This window comes from Ochotona curzoniae, unplaced genomic scaffold, assembly GCF_017591425.1.
Source record: "Ochotona curzoniae isolate NIBS_2020 unplaced genomic scaffold, NIBS_Ocur_1.0 contig_2210, whole genome shotgun sequence".
Lineage (NCBI taxonomy): Eukaryota > Metazoa > Chordata > Mammalia > Lagomorpha > Ochotonidae > Ochotona > Ochotona curzoniae.
Genome location: NW_024465369.1, coordinates 53,219,639 through 53,239,490, shown reverse-complemented (window position 1 = coordinate 53,239,490; position 19,852 = coordinate 53,219,639). Strand labels below are relative to the sequence as shown.

Here is a 19,852-nt window from a genome sequence, read left to right as displayed (position 1 = left end):
GAGAGGCAGACAGAAAGGAAACACAAGATAGGAAGGAGGGAGGAAGATACAACAAAGAAGGATGGAATAAAGAACTGAAACAAAAGCATTGGTTACCTCCGGCAGCCAAGGGTGGGCAGGCTGAAGTCAGAATCCTGGAGCGCAGTGCGGGCATCTCACACTCCCACGCGGGGGCAAAGGCCAGCCACTTTCCGCCATTACCACTGCCTCCCAGGGTTCCGGTGAGCGAGAAGCTGGAGTCATAGGCCAGAGACAGCCCTGAGTGCCAAGCACTCAAGCCTGGAATGCAGGCATCTTAACTAGCACACCGAACAACTGCCTCCAAAACCAGGCTTAAAATTGCACACCGTTTCACTAGCATTCGGTCTGTTTCAGATTCCTGTGCTTTAACCGGTAAGGTGGGATCTTAACCACGCGCATTTGGTCCAGGGGCATCAGAAGGCTTCGTAGGAATATGAGCTGGGCTTGTACTTTATGCCTGTGCCTTCATCAAGAATTAGCAGTTCTTTTTATCAAATCTAGAAAAACAAATGCTGTGCATTTTGCATTTAAATTAATGTCTCTTCCTTATTCATGAAAATGTGTCTGATAATATTATTGGAGACTTCTTAAATCCTACTTCAACCAGAGACTATGATCATATAGTATGCAAAATCATGCTATAGATCTGTTAGTGCTTCCCAAATAGAAACCTTTCAGAGAATATGTCTTCTGATCTCATAATTGCCTCAGTGTACAAGTTCTGTTTGAAAAGTCACAATGATAGTGTGACTTAATCCTAGGAACAGTGCTGTTTTAGGGGTTGCTGGTTTATTAATGGGTTTTGAGTTACTTACTAGTCAGCTTTCGCTGACTTGTAACAAATTTCCACAGGTGGCCTAGAGGTTAATTAATAATATAATTAATGCAAATAGAGTTTACATTCTGACCTTCCCTCTCTATTTAAACCTCAGATTAATGTCGCTGCTAAAAAGGGAATGAAATTTGTTGGATTCATACCACAGTATTGTCCACCAGCTAAATTCTGCAATGGAACTGACCATGGCAACGACCTTGAATCAGTGCTGCGTGTGAGACATGGTTCCGAAGAAAACTTGAAAAACTGGAGTGAAGGAACATTGAGTGGGCAATCATCTGAAAGTGGGATTGAAGAACTTCATGAAAGCAGACAAGTTCAAACGGAACAAAATGGCAGCCCCACTTCCTCTAAATCAAGAAAAGGAGAAGGTAACAGATAAGAGGAGATGGAAAAATAAGAAAGGAGTCTTCAGAGATCCAGACAAGGCATTTTATGAAAAACTAGATGGGCCTTCATTTGGGGGGCATCAAAATCAGCGTTCCATTCCACTTTTTAACACACTTTCTGAAGTAGCCTCATGTTACTGGTTTAAATTTAGCAAAATAAGTTTGTGAAGTACGTTTAGAAATAAGAGGGGGAAAAAAACAATTTTGGAGGTTTAGAAAGTCTCAGGTGAACTAATGTAAAGCATCATTAGTATCTAATTATTATGGCTAGAAATAAGACGAAACACTTTTTCAGACAGGTGTTCCTGGCAAGTCACACGATGGCACAGACACAATGAAACTTTGTGTGGAACATCAGTTTCCATTTAGTTATCCAACATTTCCTTGTAAACTGGAGGCCATAAATATGTAGTGAAGAAGGGAGTCTATAAAGAAAGCTGTTCTTATTGATGTCTGTGTTTATAAATGGTGTGTGAGAATTGTAGTTGTGGACATTTCTCACATCATGGATGGCTTTCACTTCTAAAATAATTTGGCTTTCTTTCCTAATCAATTACAGTATGAAAATGGCACATCATGATGAAACAATTATTGGAACAATAGTGCTTAAAATCCAAAATAACTTTAAACAATAGTTCTGTTCTTCTTTGCCAGCTACCAAGGCTTCCCAAGAAATTCAGAGTATCTTATTCATGTATTTTAGACTGCTGAAACCTTTCAGTCTTTTAAGAGCACACTTTTATAAAGTGCCCTTAATCCACTAGAAAAAATGCAAGGTTTCATGTGCCTTCACTATCCAGCATGGGCTCTGGCGTGAGGTGCCTCAGTTTCTTTATAGAGAGTGTCCAGCAGGACCTGCTTACAGGGACTGCTATGAGATGTGCGTAAGAGAGGCCTACAAAGGTCTCAACCCCGTACCTGGCCCAGAATGCACACAGAGTTAAGTTACCTGTCCAGAACTGGTGCTCTGCTCAGCGCTGGCACTGGAGAAGCACAGATGGGTGCCACGGGCTTCGGACGTAATGACACGGCATGCTAAACATCCTGAGCATGCCTGAGAGGCATTTGACCATACACGCTCGGTCTCTTGGGAAAGAACTAGAAGCATTTCGTAACTGGTCACCTGTCTACCGTACCATCACCATCCTCCCCTTTCCTCATCATTTCCCTGCCTTACAACCATGCTGATTTCCATGAAGTGTATAAAGTGTAAGAATGCAAGAGTGAGTTGCTGGAGCTATGGTCAGAGAGCTACTTACTGTCTTATTGACACTGCTACCTTTAAACCCATGCTGGTTCTCACCCTGAGTTTCATACATTCAGTGTCCAATTCTCGTCTTTTCAGCTTCGGATCCAACATATGACTTAATTTAGTCATCAATCTTTAGATTCTAATTTCTAAATATTTTTAAATTGTGTGCTATTTAAAGTGTGCCTCATTTTCTCTGGCAGTAGCTCTTAACTGGGGGGAGGGGCAATGCATTCCTAAAAGGAGTGCACAAAAAACCTCTTGGAGAATCTGACAAAATCTATGGAATTCAAAAAGTTTTCTTTGCAATACAGGCTATGTTAAACTTCATAAACACAAGCACAAGTTTCTCTTCATAGACTTCAGAGTAAGAATTTGCCCAATTTCCAATATTTCTATGTCCAAATATGTATTCTATACTTAGTCTCCTATATGTGTTCTAGGAGACATAAAAATTTTAGAAATAATTTGTATGCCCCTCAAAAGGAGAATAACAAACTAGAATACTATAAAGCAATTAAGATAAACAAATAAGGAGCCAGTTTTTTTTTTACTTACTTGGTCACTGCTAGCTGTGCCACCATCCCTTATTTGAGTGCCACTTTGACTCCCAGATTCTCTGTTTCTGGTCCAGCTTCCTGCTAATGCATCTAGGAAGGTAACAGAGGACAGGTCAAGTGCCTGCTCCCCTGCCACCCATGTGGGAAACCAGGATGGAGCTCCTGGCTCCTGGCTTCAACCTGGCCCAGCCTGGCTGTTCAGCCGTTTGAGGACTGAACCAGCACATAAAATCAATCTCTCTCTCTCTTTCTCTCTTATTCTTTCGGTCTCTGTAATTCTGCCTTTCAAATAAAAAAGCAAATCAAGGAAGAAAGAAAGGAAGAGAGAAAGTGAGAGAGGGAGAGAAAAGAAGGGGATTCCTACCCGCTGGTTAATTGCCCACACACCCATAGCAGCTGGGAATTCACTTCACATCTCCCACATGGGCAGCAAGGACTCAGTCACGTGAACCATCACCACGGCTTCCCAGGATCATCTCATTACCCTAAAGAAGTTGAAGTCAAGAGCTGGAGCTGGGTACTTGACCCAGGAACTTCAATTTAGCAAACAAGCATCTAACTGGTATCTTTATCAGTAAGTCTGACACCTACCCCCAAATAAAGCTTTTTAAACCATAAAATATTACATATCCTTTTCAGATATATGATGTGTATTCTAAGAATGAAAGCTTACATAGAAATGATAAATACCAAATAGAGCAGTTATTTCTGGAATATGGAATTAGGAAATGCTATATAGACAGGAGCCATCACTCCATTCATTTCTCATGTCTTTGAAAGACTAATCTGACTTAAATATAATATAATGCTAATATGTGGTTAAATAAGCGGTGAATGCTTTTATTAATATTTATATTTGTTTCTTTGAATATCTCACTATTAATCGGTAAACTTTAATCATTTTTGAACACTAAAATTATAATTATTCCTCTTTCTGAACACCTGCCTTCAGATAACAGGTTGTATATAGCCTTCAATGCTTTTGATGATGATTCGACCAGCTGGACCTACCAGGAAGGCATCCTGTCAATGAAAGTAACAAGAAAAGGAGCTGTCATCAGTACACTTGATGCTGACTGGCTGGAATTAACTACCTTTTACTACAAGCAAGGCTTGTCTTTAATTGATTCGTTTGTTTGCTGGGAAGCATCTAAAGGTAAACTCATGGCATATATATTCGTGGTGTATGTGTGTGTGTGTGTGTTTTAATTTTTATTTTTGAGGATATAGTTCCATAGGCTCAGGAAAATTTCCCTTCCACCTGTCCATTTCCCTTCCCTCCCGACCGTTTCCCCTTATGTTATTACAATGGTACAGTCCTTCAGCAACTGTCACAAGTCATGGTATATATTATCTAAAGAATTTGATAACTTATGTCAAGGTTGATAAGAATGTTTTTGGCTCTCAAATACTGAAAGAGCTATTATTTTTAAGGAAATACATTTAGCGTTGATTTTAAAATATAACCATGCACCCCAGCTGTAGGTAATTGCCTAGCTTGCCTTCACCTGAGTCAGTCTTACACTGCTGCAAGAAAAGCAACCAATAGCTGATGGGAATTTGGGGTCTGATTAATGCCAAATTTGTGTTAACTATACCACAGCTCCCGCTGGTGAGCACAAGAGACGAGGCTGGGAGCAGCTCAGGCCAGGCCAGGCTACAGTATACATCATCATAAACCTCTGCTAGGTCTGGGGGTGTGTTGGACTGAGCTAAGCCACAGAACCTGTGGGTGTGTACGCGAGCCAGATAGGACGTGGGACAGGCTGGGCTTGACTGCTATATATGCCTACACACAGGAACTGGAGCTGGTGGTAGGCCTGGTGAGGGTTATTGGGGGTCGCACTAACTAGGCTGTAATTCCTGCTGGTATGCATAAGGGTTTGTGGCAGGCTGAGTTGGGTTAGGCCATAGCACCCATTGGTTTGCATCAAAGATAGGGCCGGGGATGGAACTGACAACTGATCCAGACAACTGGATTCACCAGTATGTGTGTTGGCTGATGTGGGTAACAGAGTAAACCAACCCCTGACTAGCCGGCACATACAGGAGTCAAGTCTGGGGTCACCTCAGGCAGTTTCTTGGGGGCCGCAGCTAGACTTCTGGACTCAAACTGCAGTCACAGGGAAAATCACAAGATATGTGATCCAGCCTAGACTTGCAAGTATCATGACTGGAGCCTCTCAGTTGCTGATGCCTGTGCAATGGATATAGCATGCCTAAGCACATGGGGGACAATGACAGCCAGCTCATCTAGGCCAGCAGAGGATGTCAGCTGCCTCTTCAGAGGATGGAAAGCAAAACAAGTTGGAGAACTTTCCTGGCCACCCTTTGGCAGCAAATGTCTGGATATGTGGATGCACTAAGGTGGACTTTGTCAATCAGTAGGCCTTAGAAAGATTTTCTCAACCCTGGAGCAATGAAACCTACAACTTTTCAGAACTATCAAAACCACTTAAGTAGCACCCTCAGAACATTCTTCCCCACATGGGTCTCTAAGGCATCATCAAGTGACTGCCCTCCATCCCCGGGTGCTTGTGGCTTGACAGCAAGGAGAGTATGCATTTAAAATGATAACATAATATTTGCTGTTGGATTGCAATCCTCAGGAATAGACAAAGGCCTGCATGATCTACTAGTGGAAATTTCCAAATAAGATGTACTATAACAGCCCAACCCTGAGGCCCATGTCTGGCTAATCCCTGCTAGGTATAGAGTCAAACTGTACTGACTCTATAAATTGTATGGGGAAATAGCCTGACTCAGAAAGGAATGCTGCTCCTGCTCTGGATTTCTGTCTTCTCTTTGTCTTCCATCTCCCTCCGGCCTTTTTTATTTAGTGACAATGGAGGATGTAATCATTTGTAATAATGGCTCTTTATCATCCAGAATCTAAGTTGGAGCTATTTCAGATTTTGGCTTTTGACCAGCCGCTTAAGGAGAAAGGGAAAAACACTCTTCTCACAGCCTTTCTCGGGCATCCCTGCTTTAGGCCTTGCCTGTTGAAAACAGAATTAGCACCAGCACGGCCAGCCTCGCACTCCGTGGGCCTTTTGTTCTCAAAGCCTCAGAGCTATTTAGAAAACCCCAGGGAGACTCCCCCACCCCCAAGCACTGGAACGGCTCATTAGACGTTTTACAGTGCTGGCTGTGCCAAGCCCCTAACGAGCCACCTCAGCCTGTGGGGTCTGCAATGGGGTGTGTCATTTGGGGCTTTCCCGGGGAGTACCGTTGGGAAGCTGCAAAGGGGAAATTGTGACCGGTGTCTGTGTCACTGTGAGAAAAAGCCAAGGGGGAGCAGGGTTGAATTGGTCATTTTGTTTTGGGATGTTTGATGCCTGACATCTAAAGTCCGTGCAGAAACAATGCATAGTTTGTTCTGCCTTTTGTCTGTTCTCTTCGAAAACATTGTCAGAAGTTAGCCCATTATGAGGAGAGCAAATTCAAAGCCAGACATTGCTCAGAAATTTAAACAAGTCCCCCTCCAAACACCAGTGAAGACACACCTTCCTCTGCAAACAGAAAGGAGAAAAAGATTATGTTGTGTTGTTCAACTTTGGCAGGGTCATGATATAAAATCTGTGATATTCCTTCTCAATGACCTTTCACACTCAGCTTTTTCTGCGTTGAAAAGCCCCCTGGGACATGGGAATACACACACGTGCATTCTTGAGGTTCCCACACTCTGGTAGCCCACCCTAAACACCACAACATTTGGAACTCTTATGAATTCTGTTTAGTCTTCAATCTTTCAGTGTCTTCCCCTTTATATAAAAATATTCATTTGGGGTTGGTGGAAAAGTATCACAATAAGGAGTGGGGTACAGTTAACCTTCACTTGTGTAGTTATTCATTTCACATGCATGAGAGAGGTCTTCAGAAATGCAGGGTGAGAAAACTATGCATGGCTTTCAACATTATTTGCACCAAAATGGACATGGTAATTTCATTTTCCCATGAATTTTTTGAGATCTCTTATGCACTCACCAGGCCCTATGCCAGGCACTGAGTCTCAATAAGGACCAAATAGTCCCGTTTCCCACTCTCAGAGAACCAGCCAGCCAGCAGCAGGCAGCTAGGTAGGAAAGATGTCAGAACATATATCCAGTTGCAATACTGACAGAGATAGTGGGCCATTACCCAAGAGCATTCTGAGATGAGAGAACAAAGAAAGACCCCATTGGAAGGGGCAGTCACAAAGTCTCCTCTAGGAAGGTAGTAATCATACTGACCCCAGGATGCTGGAATGGAGCAAGGCAGGTGACAGCCAGAGGTAGACACTTACAGAGGAAACACCCTTAAGTGTGCACAGAGCCTACGTCAGGAAAGCATCTGTGTCGCTGGATCCAGGTAGGGGACAAGGAGGAAAAGGCCAGCCGCAGCTGGTCCATGACGAGTCCCATGCTGTCACCAAGGCAACAAGAGCCTCCAGGTGTGTTTCATGCTTACCACGTGAGAGCATCATGCCAGACACTTCACATTCACTCACTTCAGGCCCCCTTCACCCAGCAACCCAGAAACAGGTGTGATTGTTCTGTTTTTACACGTGAGGAAACAGAGACACACAGATGTAAACAATGTTTCCATGGTCGTACAACTGGAAAATAGTGGGCACACCTAGACGGAGCACGTGCTCTTAACCATCCTGCCAGGAACTTGATTCAAATTCATCCACTGCAAATAGAAAGAAGGTGGGCCAGCACTGTGGCATAGCAAGTTAAGCTGCTGCCAGCAATGCTGATACTGGCATCCCATATGGGTGCCAATTCAAGTCCTGGCTGCTCTGTTTCCTATCCAATTTCTTATTAATGCAACTGAGAAAGCAGCAGAGGATGAGCCAATTACATTGGTCCCTGCAACCACATGGGAATCCAAAAGAAGCTCTTGGCTCCTGGCTTCAGCCTGGCCCAGCCTGAGAAGTTTGGGGAGTGAACCAGTGGATAGAAGCTCTCTCTCAATCTCAACTTTGCCTTTCAAATAAATTATATCTAAAAGAAAAGAAAATGTAAAGAGGGAGTCATGATATTATTTGCAATTTTAAAGATTTAATTATTTTTATTGGAAAGGCAGATTTACAAAGAGAAGGAGAGACAGTAGAGAAAGATCTTCCATCTGCTGGTTCACTCCCCAAATGACCCCAATGGCTGGTGCTGCGCCAATCTGAAACCAGGAGCCAGGAGCTTCTTGCACATCTTCCATGCAGGTACAAGGTCCTAAGGCTTTGGGCCGTCCTTTACTGCTTTCCTAGGCCACAAGCAAGGAGCTGGTTCTGAAGTGGAACAGCCAGGATACAAACCAGCATGCAAATGGAATCCCAGCACATGCAAGGGCATGTTATCCATAAGGCTGTTGCATTGGGCCTTATCTGATTAGCCTTTTTAAAAAACATGTTTCTGGCTTCATTTTGGATTACAGAGAGCCAGGGTGAACATGGAGAGGCTGGAAGGGGCTGTTGGCAGGATCTCTGGAGAGATGGTGGTCGAGGCACGTGAAGCACACAGGCTAAGGTTCCTCTGGCAGACAGATTATACCTGACAACAGTACAGAGGCGGCGTTAGCCATGTGGGCCTGTGTCTGTTTCTGAGGTGGCCCTGGCCCTGCCTCTGGGCAGCTCAATGCCAAAGTGACGTAGGGAACCAAAAGAGCTAAATGTCAGCTAAAATTAAGTCATGTGTCTGGACAAGATGTAACACACTAAACACATCTGAGACTCCCTTCCTTGTGAGGCCTTCCCTAACGGCCTCCCTAACAACCACTGGTGATGGGGACAGACCTAAGAACTCCCTCTTGTGGAAGCAGCTGATTTCCTTGCTCTGGTACTTGTTATGGGCCCTCAGAACTCTAGAAGGAAAAAGAACTTTGCTTTCGCAGTTGAACTATAGCTTACTATTCAGTAAAGTGTGTTGAAATTCTAAATAATGACTTCAAATTGTTCATGGAAAAGAAAGTTATAGAGAGAGCAGAGCAGACAAAGAGAGCGGAAGAGATCTTTCATTTGCTGGATCACTCCCCAGAAATCCACAACAGCTTTGCTGGGCTGGTCCAAAGCCAAAAGACAAAATGTCAGGAGCTTTATCCGGGTCTCCCACATGAGTGCAGGGCCCCAGTGCTTGGGCCAGCTTCTGCTGTCTTCCCAGGAATATTAGTAGAGAGCTAGATTAGAAGTGGAGCAGGCAGGATACAAATCAACTCCTTTATGGGATGCTGGCACTCCAGGCAGAGGCTTACTTCCCAATATCACAGTTTTGGCCCCCCACGTTGTCTTTCTATTTTCTTTTCCATGACTTTTGGAGTCCCATTCCCCTCGCTTGCACAGCTGAAGGTACATGAACATTCCAAGTAGAAATCATTTTCTGCATCCCAGAAGATCCCTCACAATCTTTCCCCATCAGTCTCCTCCATCCTGAAGCCAGCCTTCATCCGGGATCCATCAGCACAGATGTGTGATAGCCACAGAGGAGATGCTGCACAGAGTATACTGTTTTGTCATGTATTTCTTTTGTTCAAAATGCCATCTCTGAAGTCTATCTGTGTCACTGCGTAGTGCTGAATCTTTTTTATTCATATATAGTACTGTGCCATATGTGTCTATCACTTTCATTCTTTTAAATCAGAATGTACTATCCTGTCTCAACATTAAAAGCAAAAATGCAGGGCCTGGCGTGGTGGCGCAAGTGGTTAAGGTCCTCGCCTTGCACGCCCGGGATCCCATATGGGCGCCAGTTCTATCCTGGCAGCCCTGCTTCCCATCCAGCTCCATGCCTGTGGCCCGGGAGAGCAGTCGAGGACGGCCCAAAGCTTTGGGACCCTGTACCCGCGTGGGAGACCAAGAAGAGGCTCCTGGCTTTGGATCGGCGTGGTATCGGCCGTTGTGCTCACTTGGGGAGTGAATCATGGGACGGAAGATCTTCCTCTCTGTCTCTCCTCTCTGTATATCCACCTTTCCAATAAAAAAAATAATAAAAATAAATCTTTTTTTAAAAAAAAAAAGCAAAAATGGAGACACAGAGCAGTCCAAAATTCCATAGTTTTCACATTATATAATTCCAAAGTAAATAAAAGGCAGTTTATAATTAATTTCATAATTACCATAGTGCATAATTATTTCCAAAAAAGCTCATACTCTCATTCTATAAAAAAAAATTGAGGCATATACAGTTTACTATATGGCTTAGTGAGGCACTAACTTACAGAGATAGACTTGATTCCATTAGTCACTTCAGTGTGACAGTCACTCAACAAACTTAAAGGAAGCAGAACATGCACAAGAACTAGAAAATCAGTACCAACTAGTAAACTAGTAAACTGAGCTTTACTGGATCCTTGGGAACTAGTCTGAACAATGTAAGTAATGCTGAAAGCAAGCATTCTCTCTAAAAGTACATACATAGCCTGTTACCAAAAACTCAAGCCGAAAATTTTTATCTTTTTTTTTTTTTACTTTTAAGCATTAAAGATCCTGCAAAAAGTCAGTAGGCCTCTATTATTTAGGGAACTCTTCACCATGGAAAATCTAATGTGACATTGTCCTGCATAAAAATCAACATGTTTAACCAGCACATAACCATGGGAAAAGCTGTCTGCTATTGCAAAATACAAAAGAAATTTCATAGAATGGGTCTGGTTTAGGCCAGCTGGTTATTGTCAGCTATTCAAGAAAAAGCCAAAGAGGCCCAGGCTTAAAACTTCCTTCCCCACAGGAATTCTTTTGACAATGACTTCTGTTTAGGGTCTTCCTGTCACTGTTTATGTTTTTATTTGGGGTGAGGAGGTGCTTTTTTTTTTCTGCATCATTGAAACAATTAACTGTTCCATGTTTATGTTTTTTGAAGCTCTTCCGTTAGTTATACTATCACATCTCTGATTTCCAGGGTTAACATTTTTGATGTTTCTATTAGTGGTGTAATTAATATGCATGCAACATATGGATCAGAAAACATAATCTGATGTCAAGGTGAAAATCATTTCTAGATGTCTCTTAGGTGGATTTTCTAATTTTTTGCAAAGTATTTCTTTATTCAGTCTTGTTTTTGATTTTGTGTTTTGATAATGATGGCTTGATTTTTAACGCCAGAAGTATAGAACTGTCTTAAGTTTTAGAGGGAAAATAAAACCTCAAAAAAAAGAGGAACAATGTTATTGATTCAGCTAAAACACATTTTTAAAAATCAATTTATTTATCTGAAAGGCAAGATTAGAGATTGAGCAAGAGGCTAAGCTAGGCGAACGCCAGGAGCTTCATCCAGTTCACTCTAATAGTCCAGCTATCTTCCACTGCCTTTCACAGCTGTGTTAGCAGGGAGCAGAACTAGAAGTGGAGACGCTGGGACTCAAGCTGGAGCCCACACTGGGAGCTGGTGTTGCAGGTGCTACCTTATCACCAATTCCAACAACTACATCAGAATTTTTTAGAATATGTATTTTTCTTGAAAGTCAGAGCTACAGAGAGAAAGAGAGAAAGAATATGAGAGAGATCTTCCATCCACTAGTTCACTCCCCAAATGGCCACAACAATTAGAGCTGGGCCAATCTGAAGCCAGGAGCCAGGAACTTCTTAGTTTCCCACATGTGTACAGGGGCCCAAAGTCTTGGATCAGCCTCTGCTGCTTTCCCAGGTTCTAAGCAAACAGCTGGATCATGAGTGATAACAACCAGAACTCAAACTGGTCCCAATTTGGGGATACCTGTGCTTCAGGGAGAGGATTAGCATGCTAAGCCACCATGCCAGCCCACCAACAAATGTTTTTTTCAAGATTAATTTTATTTTTTATTTGAAAGTCAGCTAAAGGAAGAGAGGCAGAGCATTGAAGAGCAATGAAGAGTCTTCTGATTGATTCCCCAAGCTATCTCAGTGGCTGGAGCTAAGCCGATCCAAAGCCAGGAGCCAGGAGCCTCTTCTGGGTCTCCCACATGGGTGCAGGGTCACAAGGCATTGGGCCATTCTTGACTGCTTCCCAGGCCACAAACAGAGAGCTGAAAGGGAAGTGGGGCTGCCAGGATGAAAACCGGCACCCATATGGGATCCCAGTGCATGCAAGGCAAGGACTTAAGCCATTAGATTACCGTGCCAGGCCCCAACAAATGTTTTATAATTGGTAGTTAGTTTTCCCTTATACTTCTTATCAGAACTATTGAGGATTTGGATAATCTTCAGAGACACATAGTATTACAACTCTGCTCATAGTATCCTTTTCTCATAGGGGACCACTTGTCTAAGTCTCTGGAAGGATTTTTTATCTATGAAGAAGAAGGTTCTGGAGTTCCAGGTTCTAACAGGAAAGGAAATGATGCCATTGTGGTGGAACAGTGGACTGTCATTGAAGTGAGTTGCTGTCTTCTGACCTTTTGAAGTTCATAGTTAGTTTCACATGCCAAAAGCTCTCCACTGGTACAGGCAATCTCCTTAAATACACGTCTGTTAAGAGCTGTAATTTCATCACAAATACATGCACAAGCTTCTTGTGGATTTGTGAAAAGATACCATGTGCTTGATGCAATGTGAAACTTTGTCATTAGATAGCACAGTAGTTATCTAGACATAAACAGAAGTCAACTCTCCAAAAATGTGACATTCTCACCCTAAACAGAAATCCCTGGCACTTGGATTCTTGGCTCACTATACCAGAACAAATAAATGGAAGTGAAAAAAATCAATCAACTACAGTTTTACCTCCAGATAACCAGTGAAACTGACTTTTTTTTTAAGCTTTAGGAAATGACTTCGAGGGGCCACACTATCCAAAAGGTGTCTGTCTCTGGCCAGGCCACGTGTGCAGACACAAAGTGTCTTCCTCATCCGAGATGACATTGTCAATGCTGTGCACACCGCACACAGCTGTGCTCTGTGGTGGCTGAGGCCCTCACTGCCTCTTTGGGGACACTTTGGCCTTTCTGGCCCTACAGAGGTTACAGAGACATACCACATTTGCCAAGATCCAAGAAATTCCATTGAGGTGGTGGGAGGGAGCAGGTGGGAAAGAAGTAAAACTCAAGAGAACAATCAACTCCACTTGAGTATGCAGAAAGCAGCAAAAGGACCTCACATTCACACTTCTCACACCCTCACCACCCCAGTCTTCACTGCTGAAGCCCTACACCAGTGTTTCTGCAGGTATACCCTATAAACTGTTGGGGTCCAAATCCCCTAGGAAGCTTTTTTTTTTTTTCCTTCCAAAAATACAGATTCCCAGCCCTCCCTATATCAGAGTTTGAGCCCCAACAGAACCAAGGGAAGGCCCAAGCCTCTCTCCACCCTACCAGCATTTCTCACTGGGCTCTGTGGTTACAAGGGAGTAAGCCCTGGGAGGCTGCCAGCAAAAAAAATATCTATGACAGCATGGGGACTCCCCTCAGCCCGCACCTGTCACCCTGGACTGGAATTACTTGCAGAGTTGGTTGTCTTTGCCATTGGACTATGAGTACTATGAGACTGTGTTTATTCATGCAGGGCTGTGAAATCAAAACGGATTATGGCCCTCTGTTGCACACGCTGGCTGAATTTGGATGGCTTCTGACAAGCGTGTTGCCTACACCAATACTGAGACATGACAGGTAATGCAAAAAAAATGTCCTTTATAGCTGCATTTGAGACTAAGCTATGAGTGAATTTGTGAGAAAATGCAGTTAAAACCAGTGTTTAAATGCCTGTAAAATGACATGTCACAAAAATTTCCAAGCTGATTTTGTGGATGTTGTAGATGAATAAACACAGCCCCTTTGTGTCAAGGATGTACAAGCTTTGGGTCCTGGACCCCAGTTGGGTGCTGCAGTGGGGGCCCAGAGCAGGCAGGAAGGAGAGCAGTTCTGCCTCTACTCCCCTCGCGTGTGCTGACTGGTCTTCCCACGGAGCACAGCCTGGTTGGCTTCCACTTCCACTCACATAAACACCCAAAAAACTGGTTATTTCTCAAGCACTACCTTGGCCTCTTCCGTTTTTTAGTAACTTCCCTGGAAAGTCTTCTGTTTGTACCAACTGCCTTGCTGTCCTTCATCCTTTCTCTGACCTGAATGACACCTAGAAAATGAGTGACGGCCAGGATTGTCGTGTTAGGACCAGCAAGTAGCGAGTGCCAGATTAACCATGGTTGGGTGTTCCGGGTGACTGTCAGGAGTGACAGGGCCAACCTTTCCTTCCTTAGTCTCACCCACCCTTCTACTCCGGTCTTTCTGATTTGCCAGTTCAATCCAATCCAGAGTCCCTACAAGCTTTAGAAGCATTTCACTGACGTGGCTTTATGATGAAACCACGCCTTCTCCAAAGTGGGGACACAGTGAAATAAATACTCGAGCTGAAAGAAGAAGCAGATACAAGCAGACGGAGCAGTGCATCTGCCTTCTTCTCAGGAATCCGCAGGAACTATTCTCAGACGGAGTGACAGCTCCTTGAAGTGTTACTTACCAGCTGTCTCTGATGTGTGATACAACTGTCAGATCACAGTAGAACAGGAATTCTCAAGAGTTAAACCACCGTGAGGCCCATCCCAGACAGAGCCAGAAGCTTTAAAAATGTCTCTATTTCCAGAAGGTCCTATGATATGCCAACATCTGGAAAGCTTGCAGATGGTGGTGAAGAAGAAAGGAATTCCTCTCCCTTACCTTCCGACACCCTCCTGAGATGTGCTGGGCCATCGGCCCATCCCGCAGCCTTCCTAGGAACCACGTGGCTATTTGACCCCCTTGCCTCCTTTTGGTGACTCTCTCGGGTGCCTATTTGGGGGTGTCATTTGGCCCATTACAATTAGACCTTCCCACGGACGGGTTGTAGCGCCGCAGCACAAACTGCTGCCTTCAACACTGGCATTCCCTATCAGAGTACCAGTTCGAGTCCCAGCTGCCCCATGTCAGACCCCTTTCCCTGTTAATGCATCTAGGAGAGTAGCAGGTGATGGCCCAACTGCTTGGGCACCCACCTGCCGTGTAGGAGACATCGATGGAATTCCACGCTTCTGGCTTTGGCCTAGCCCTGTCCTGGCTACTGTGGGTTTTTAGGGAGTGAATCAGCAATAAAAGATTCTCTCTTTGTGACAGTCTGCCTTTCAAATAAATAAATACTTCAAAAGTCTTAGGTTTTCCAAAAAAAAAAAAAGCATTGCTTTCTGAAACTTTCCTGTTGCTTTTTCTACCTACCCCCTCCCCCAAAATGCATTCATCATTCCCTTGCATTCACTCAGACCTTCTGCTACAGAGTCTAAATATTTCTTAGTGATGTGAATGCCTGGGTATTACATCAAACAGGAAGCACACTGGGCTGGATGCCGAGCCAGAGGCATTTGACCGGACCGCCATGCAAGCATCTCTTGCACAGTACTGTATCCACCAAGGCATTGCAGAGCAACCAAAAAAGCACCTCCATGTCCTCCATGTGAGGGTTCACCATTGGATGTATTTAAAATGGCAAAAGGACTGTTTTTTTTTTTTCACTGTTTGTAACAGGAAAAACTGGATATAAGATAAATATGTATCATTAAGAAGTTTGTCATTTAGCCTAGCAGCTAAAATGTCCACATCCCACAATGGCATACCTGGATTAAAATACCACTCCAGCCCCAAACTACAGCTTGCTGCCAAGGTACCCGTTGGAGGCAGCAGCAGTTGGGCTCCTCCTGCCTCACATATGGAAGATGCGGACTGCAGTCCCTGCTCTCGGCCCCTCCCAGCGTCACCCTACCCTTTGTGGACAGTTGGAGAGTGAACCAAGAGGTGGGAGAGTTAGAAAAGCACATATATGTTGTCATGTAATTCTTTGTGATAATTGACTATGGAACTATACCATACAATTAAACTGAATTAAATTAAAATAAAATAAAATAATTTTTTAAAAGGCAATTTTAAGAGCAGCACTAAAATATAATCACTTTTTATTGAAAGGCAGATACATAGAGAGAAGGAAATACACAGAGAAAAATCTTCTGTCCACTAGTGAACTCCTCAAATGGCTACAATGGCCAGCGCTGAGCTAATCTGAAGCCAGTAGCCAGGAGCTTCTTCCTGGTCTCCCATGCAAGCATATGGTGCCAAGCCCTTAGGCCATTCTCTACTGCTTTCTCAGGCTACAAGCAGAGAGCTGGGTGGGAAATAGGGCAACTGGGATTAGAGCAGGTGCACACATAGGTTCCTGGCACATGTAAGACAAGGATTTAGCCAAAAGGTACTGTACCAAGTCCAATCACAGTTTTTATATTCCCATTTCTACTATAGCAGAACTCTGGAAGTCCACTGGCAAATCCGGTTTAGAGAGTGATTGGCTCTTGGCATTATGGCAGATGAATAGGTAGAGACTGCTGCTCTGTCTTTGTTTTTTTAGTTTAACCATAATCACACTTATGTGACAAGGCACACCACAATACCCATGTTGGCGCTTCCTCTGTCTGCCAGGGGGCATTGTGCAATGCTAACATTTGTTTTGCTCCTTGGCGTTTCATAACTCAAGTGCTTCTATGTGTGCACAATGGAGACAATAAAGAATGAAGGCAAACTTTCCTACTTATTATCTGATAATAATTGTTGGTGAAAGCTATTTATCTGCTGCCTCTGTGGAAATCACCCGCTGGTCATGACTGTTTTAATACACACTGATGGTAATCGCATTCAATCATGTCATCCTTAAATGTCAACACAACCTTATACCACTGGATATTGTTCCAGGTAGAGAACACAGCCTGTTGTGTTGCTTCTCATCCGGCTCCCTGCAAACGCTCTTGGCAAGGCAGTGTGTGATGACCCAGATACGTGGCCCCTTCAACTGACGTGGGAGAACCAGAGTCGTAGGCTCTTGGTTTCAGCCTGGCCCAGGTCCAACCACTGTGGTCATTTAAGGAGTGAACCAGTAGATGGAAGATCTTTTTCTCCCTCTGTCTCTGTGACTCTATTCTTCAAACAAATAAAATAAATCTGAATAATAAAGATCTGTCCAGCTCCACAGATGAGCTCTTCAGTTCAGGCCAAAACCAAGAGTCCAAAGTCCAACCCAAGTGGCCATCTGTGGAGCTGGACAGATCTTTATTATCTGGGTCATCATCCACTGCCCTGCCAAGAGCGTTCGCAGGGAGCCGGATGAGAAGCAAAGCACAGGGCCGGCACTGAGGAATAGTAGGTAAAACCACCACCGTTGACACCGACATCTCATATGAGTGCTGATCCAAGTCCCAGCTGCTGCGCTTCCAACCCAGCTCCCTGTCAATACATCCGGGAAAGCAGAGGAAGATGCTTTCTGGGACCCCTGTATCCACGTGGGAGACCCAAGCAAAGTTCCTAGTTCCTGGCTACAGTCCAACCCAGCACTGGCTGTTGTGGCCACCTCTCTGCACATCTCTCCCTCTATCTCTTCTTCTGTAACTCTACCTTTCAAATCAATAAATAAGCAAATAAATAAATATTTTCAAATTTATTTTCAAATAAATAAAATAAATCTTTTTTAAAATTGCTTCAACAAAGAAGCAGAACAGCTTGGATTCAAACCAGTGCTCCAATATAGGATGCAAGCTGACACAACACACCAGAGCATCAACCCGAACAGATCATTTAATTATAAATTATAGTTTCACCACTTACTAGCTGCATGATTCTGAGCAAGTCACCTGACCTCAGTAAGTTTCAGTTTCCTTATCTGGCAAGTGCCACAATACCAACTTTAGCGGATTGTCACGATGATTGAGAAGTAGTAAGTATTTGCCAAGGGGCTATCCAGGGCCTAAGAGCAGCAGGCTAACAACCGGGAGCTATCAATAGAGGAGCCCAGTTCCACAGCCCAACCAAAATCCTTAACAAGTTGAAATCAGCTATTCAATAGCTTGGCCTGTTGTACATTGGATGTTTCAGAAAATATGAATTCAGGAGCTCCAGTGGCGCAATCGGTTAGCGCGCGGTACTTATACAGAAAATATGAATTCTTAGTTCACTGTATATAAAATAAGCACTGAGGGTAATAAGACAATAAAAACAATAAAAATAAAGTGCTATAAAGATGTATGCTTACACCCAGAAAATTAGTGTCCATTATTTTTTTCTTTGGTTGCCCACGTTTCTGAATATCTCACTTAGAACTACTGCTAGCAAAAAATTTTCTTCCTTATTTATTTATTTGTGCTGTCTCATACATAATAATTTTTTTAAAAAAATATTTTATTGTTTATTTTTATTGGAAAGGCAGATATACAGAGAGGAGAAGAGACAGAGAGGAAGACCTTCCGTCCAATGGTTCACTCCCCAAGTGACCATAACAGCCAATCCGAAGCCAGGAGCCAGGAACTTCTTCTAGGTCTCCCACGCGGGTGCAGGGTCCCAAGGCTTTGGGCCGTCCTCGACTGCTTTCCCAGGCCACAATCAGGGAGCTGGATGGGAAGTGGGGCTGGTGGGATTAGAACCGGCGCCCACATGGGATCTCGGGGCATTTAAGGCGAGGACCCTTACTACTACACTATCATGCCGGGCCCACAATAATCTTATCTTAAGCAATTTCAACTTTTCCCTACTCTCTATACCTAAACCATACTTGAGTGGTCTATAAGGTGTTTTCCCCTCATCTCCATCATTTCTCAAATGTAGCCTGTCATCATAAAGCTATTTCCCAGTGAGTTCCTAGGTTAAGGTTGCTGATTCATTATCCTTAGCAACATCAAACCACCAAGGTTTAAGGCGACATTGCTATGGAAAATATTATGATGTTGTAATCTGGCATCATCGCAGGGTTAGTGCTGTCAGCCTTAAAAAATGCACCAAATTATCTTCTTGATCATTATCACTATGTAATTATACCAATGAGTCTAATTCTTTTTTCTCTTCTAGAAGGCACAGTAAAATTGTCATTAAACAATTCAGGAAAAATTTGGTGAAGAGCAAACTAGCTGAGCCGGGAGATAATACTGGTGACCTTAGGGAAAAAAAATCTTTTGATTTAAATGGAAGGAGGAGCCAAAGTTCCCTCTTGGGTCCAAAACAGCAAGTTAGGAGTGAGCATTTTACCCAGTAAGACTCCCATTGGGATATCCAGTCTCCTGATTCAGAGGCCTGGGTGTGAGTCCCAGCTCTGCCCCAGTTCCAGCTTCCTGCGAGTGTGCACCATGGAAGGCAGCATGTGGTGGCTCAGGTGTCATGACCCTGTCATTCACATAGGAATAGGAAACCTGGATCAAGTTCTGGCTCCTGGATTCAACCTACCTCATCCTCAGTTGCTAAGTGAGCCAGAAGGAATCTCTCTCTCTCTCTCTCTCTCTGTCTTCCTGCCTCTCTGAATAAATAAATTCTAAACAGTAAAATTGCTCCTTTCTCCCAAATTCTAATTCAGGCATAGTGTTGTGGGGGAGCGGCAGGGATGTGCAGTTTTTAAAGTCTGGGATACACTGTGCTGTGAACATAAGCAGGCTTGTCCCTAAGAATAAGATGTGGATAAGGAAAAGGAGGGCCGTGCTGTCCTCCCGTGATGCTCTGACCCCTGCTCCCCGAGCCTGGACTTTGAAGCACTTGAAGTCTCCAGAGATGGTGAGATACAGAAGTGTCTGATAGCATCCCTGCATCCTCCTGTGGTAGGCAGGGCCAGGCCAGGCAGGGACAGGCTGGGGTTTGATGCATTTTAATGCAGTTCTCTTCTTCCTTTTCTGATTTACATTCTGCAGAAACAGCAATTCCATTGTGATTTAAGCTAGCAGTAATCTTGTGAGTAGCATTTTGATAAGGCAGCTTTTTAAAGCACGTGGTGTAACTGCCACTACTATAATGCCAGCATCCCATGTGGGTCCCGGATGCTCTACTTCTCATCCAGCTCCCTGCTAATGGCTTGAGAAAGCAGCAGAAGATGACCCAA

The 19,852-nt window shown here is 43.8% G+C and overlaps 1 protein-coding gene across 1 annotated transcript in view; it reads left to right on the top strand.

The window, feature by feature from the left end:
* The window catches only part of RFTN2 (raftlin family member 2), a 66,591-nt gene that overhangs the window by 31,590 nt on the left and 15,149 nt on the right, over nt 1-19,852 (top strand). The window contains exons 5-8 of the mRNA XM_040971936.1: nt 954-1,227; nt 4,001-4,210; nt 12,255-12,376; nt 13,502-13,605. Of these exons, the coding sequence (XP_040827870.1) occupies nt 954-1,227; nt 4,001-4,210; nt 12,255-12,376; nt 13,502-13,605 (710 nt within the window). The remainder of the gene's footprint in view (nt 1-953; nt 1,228-4,000; nt 4,211-12,254; nt 12,377-13,501; nt 13,606-19,852) is intronic.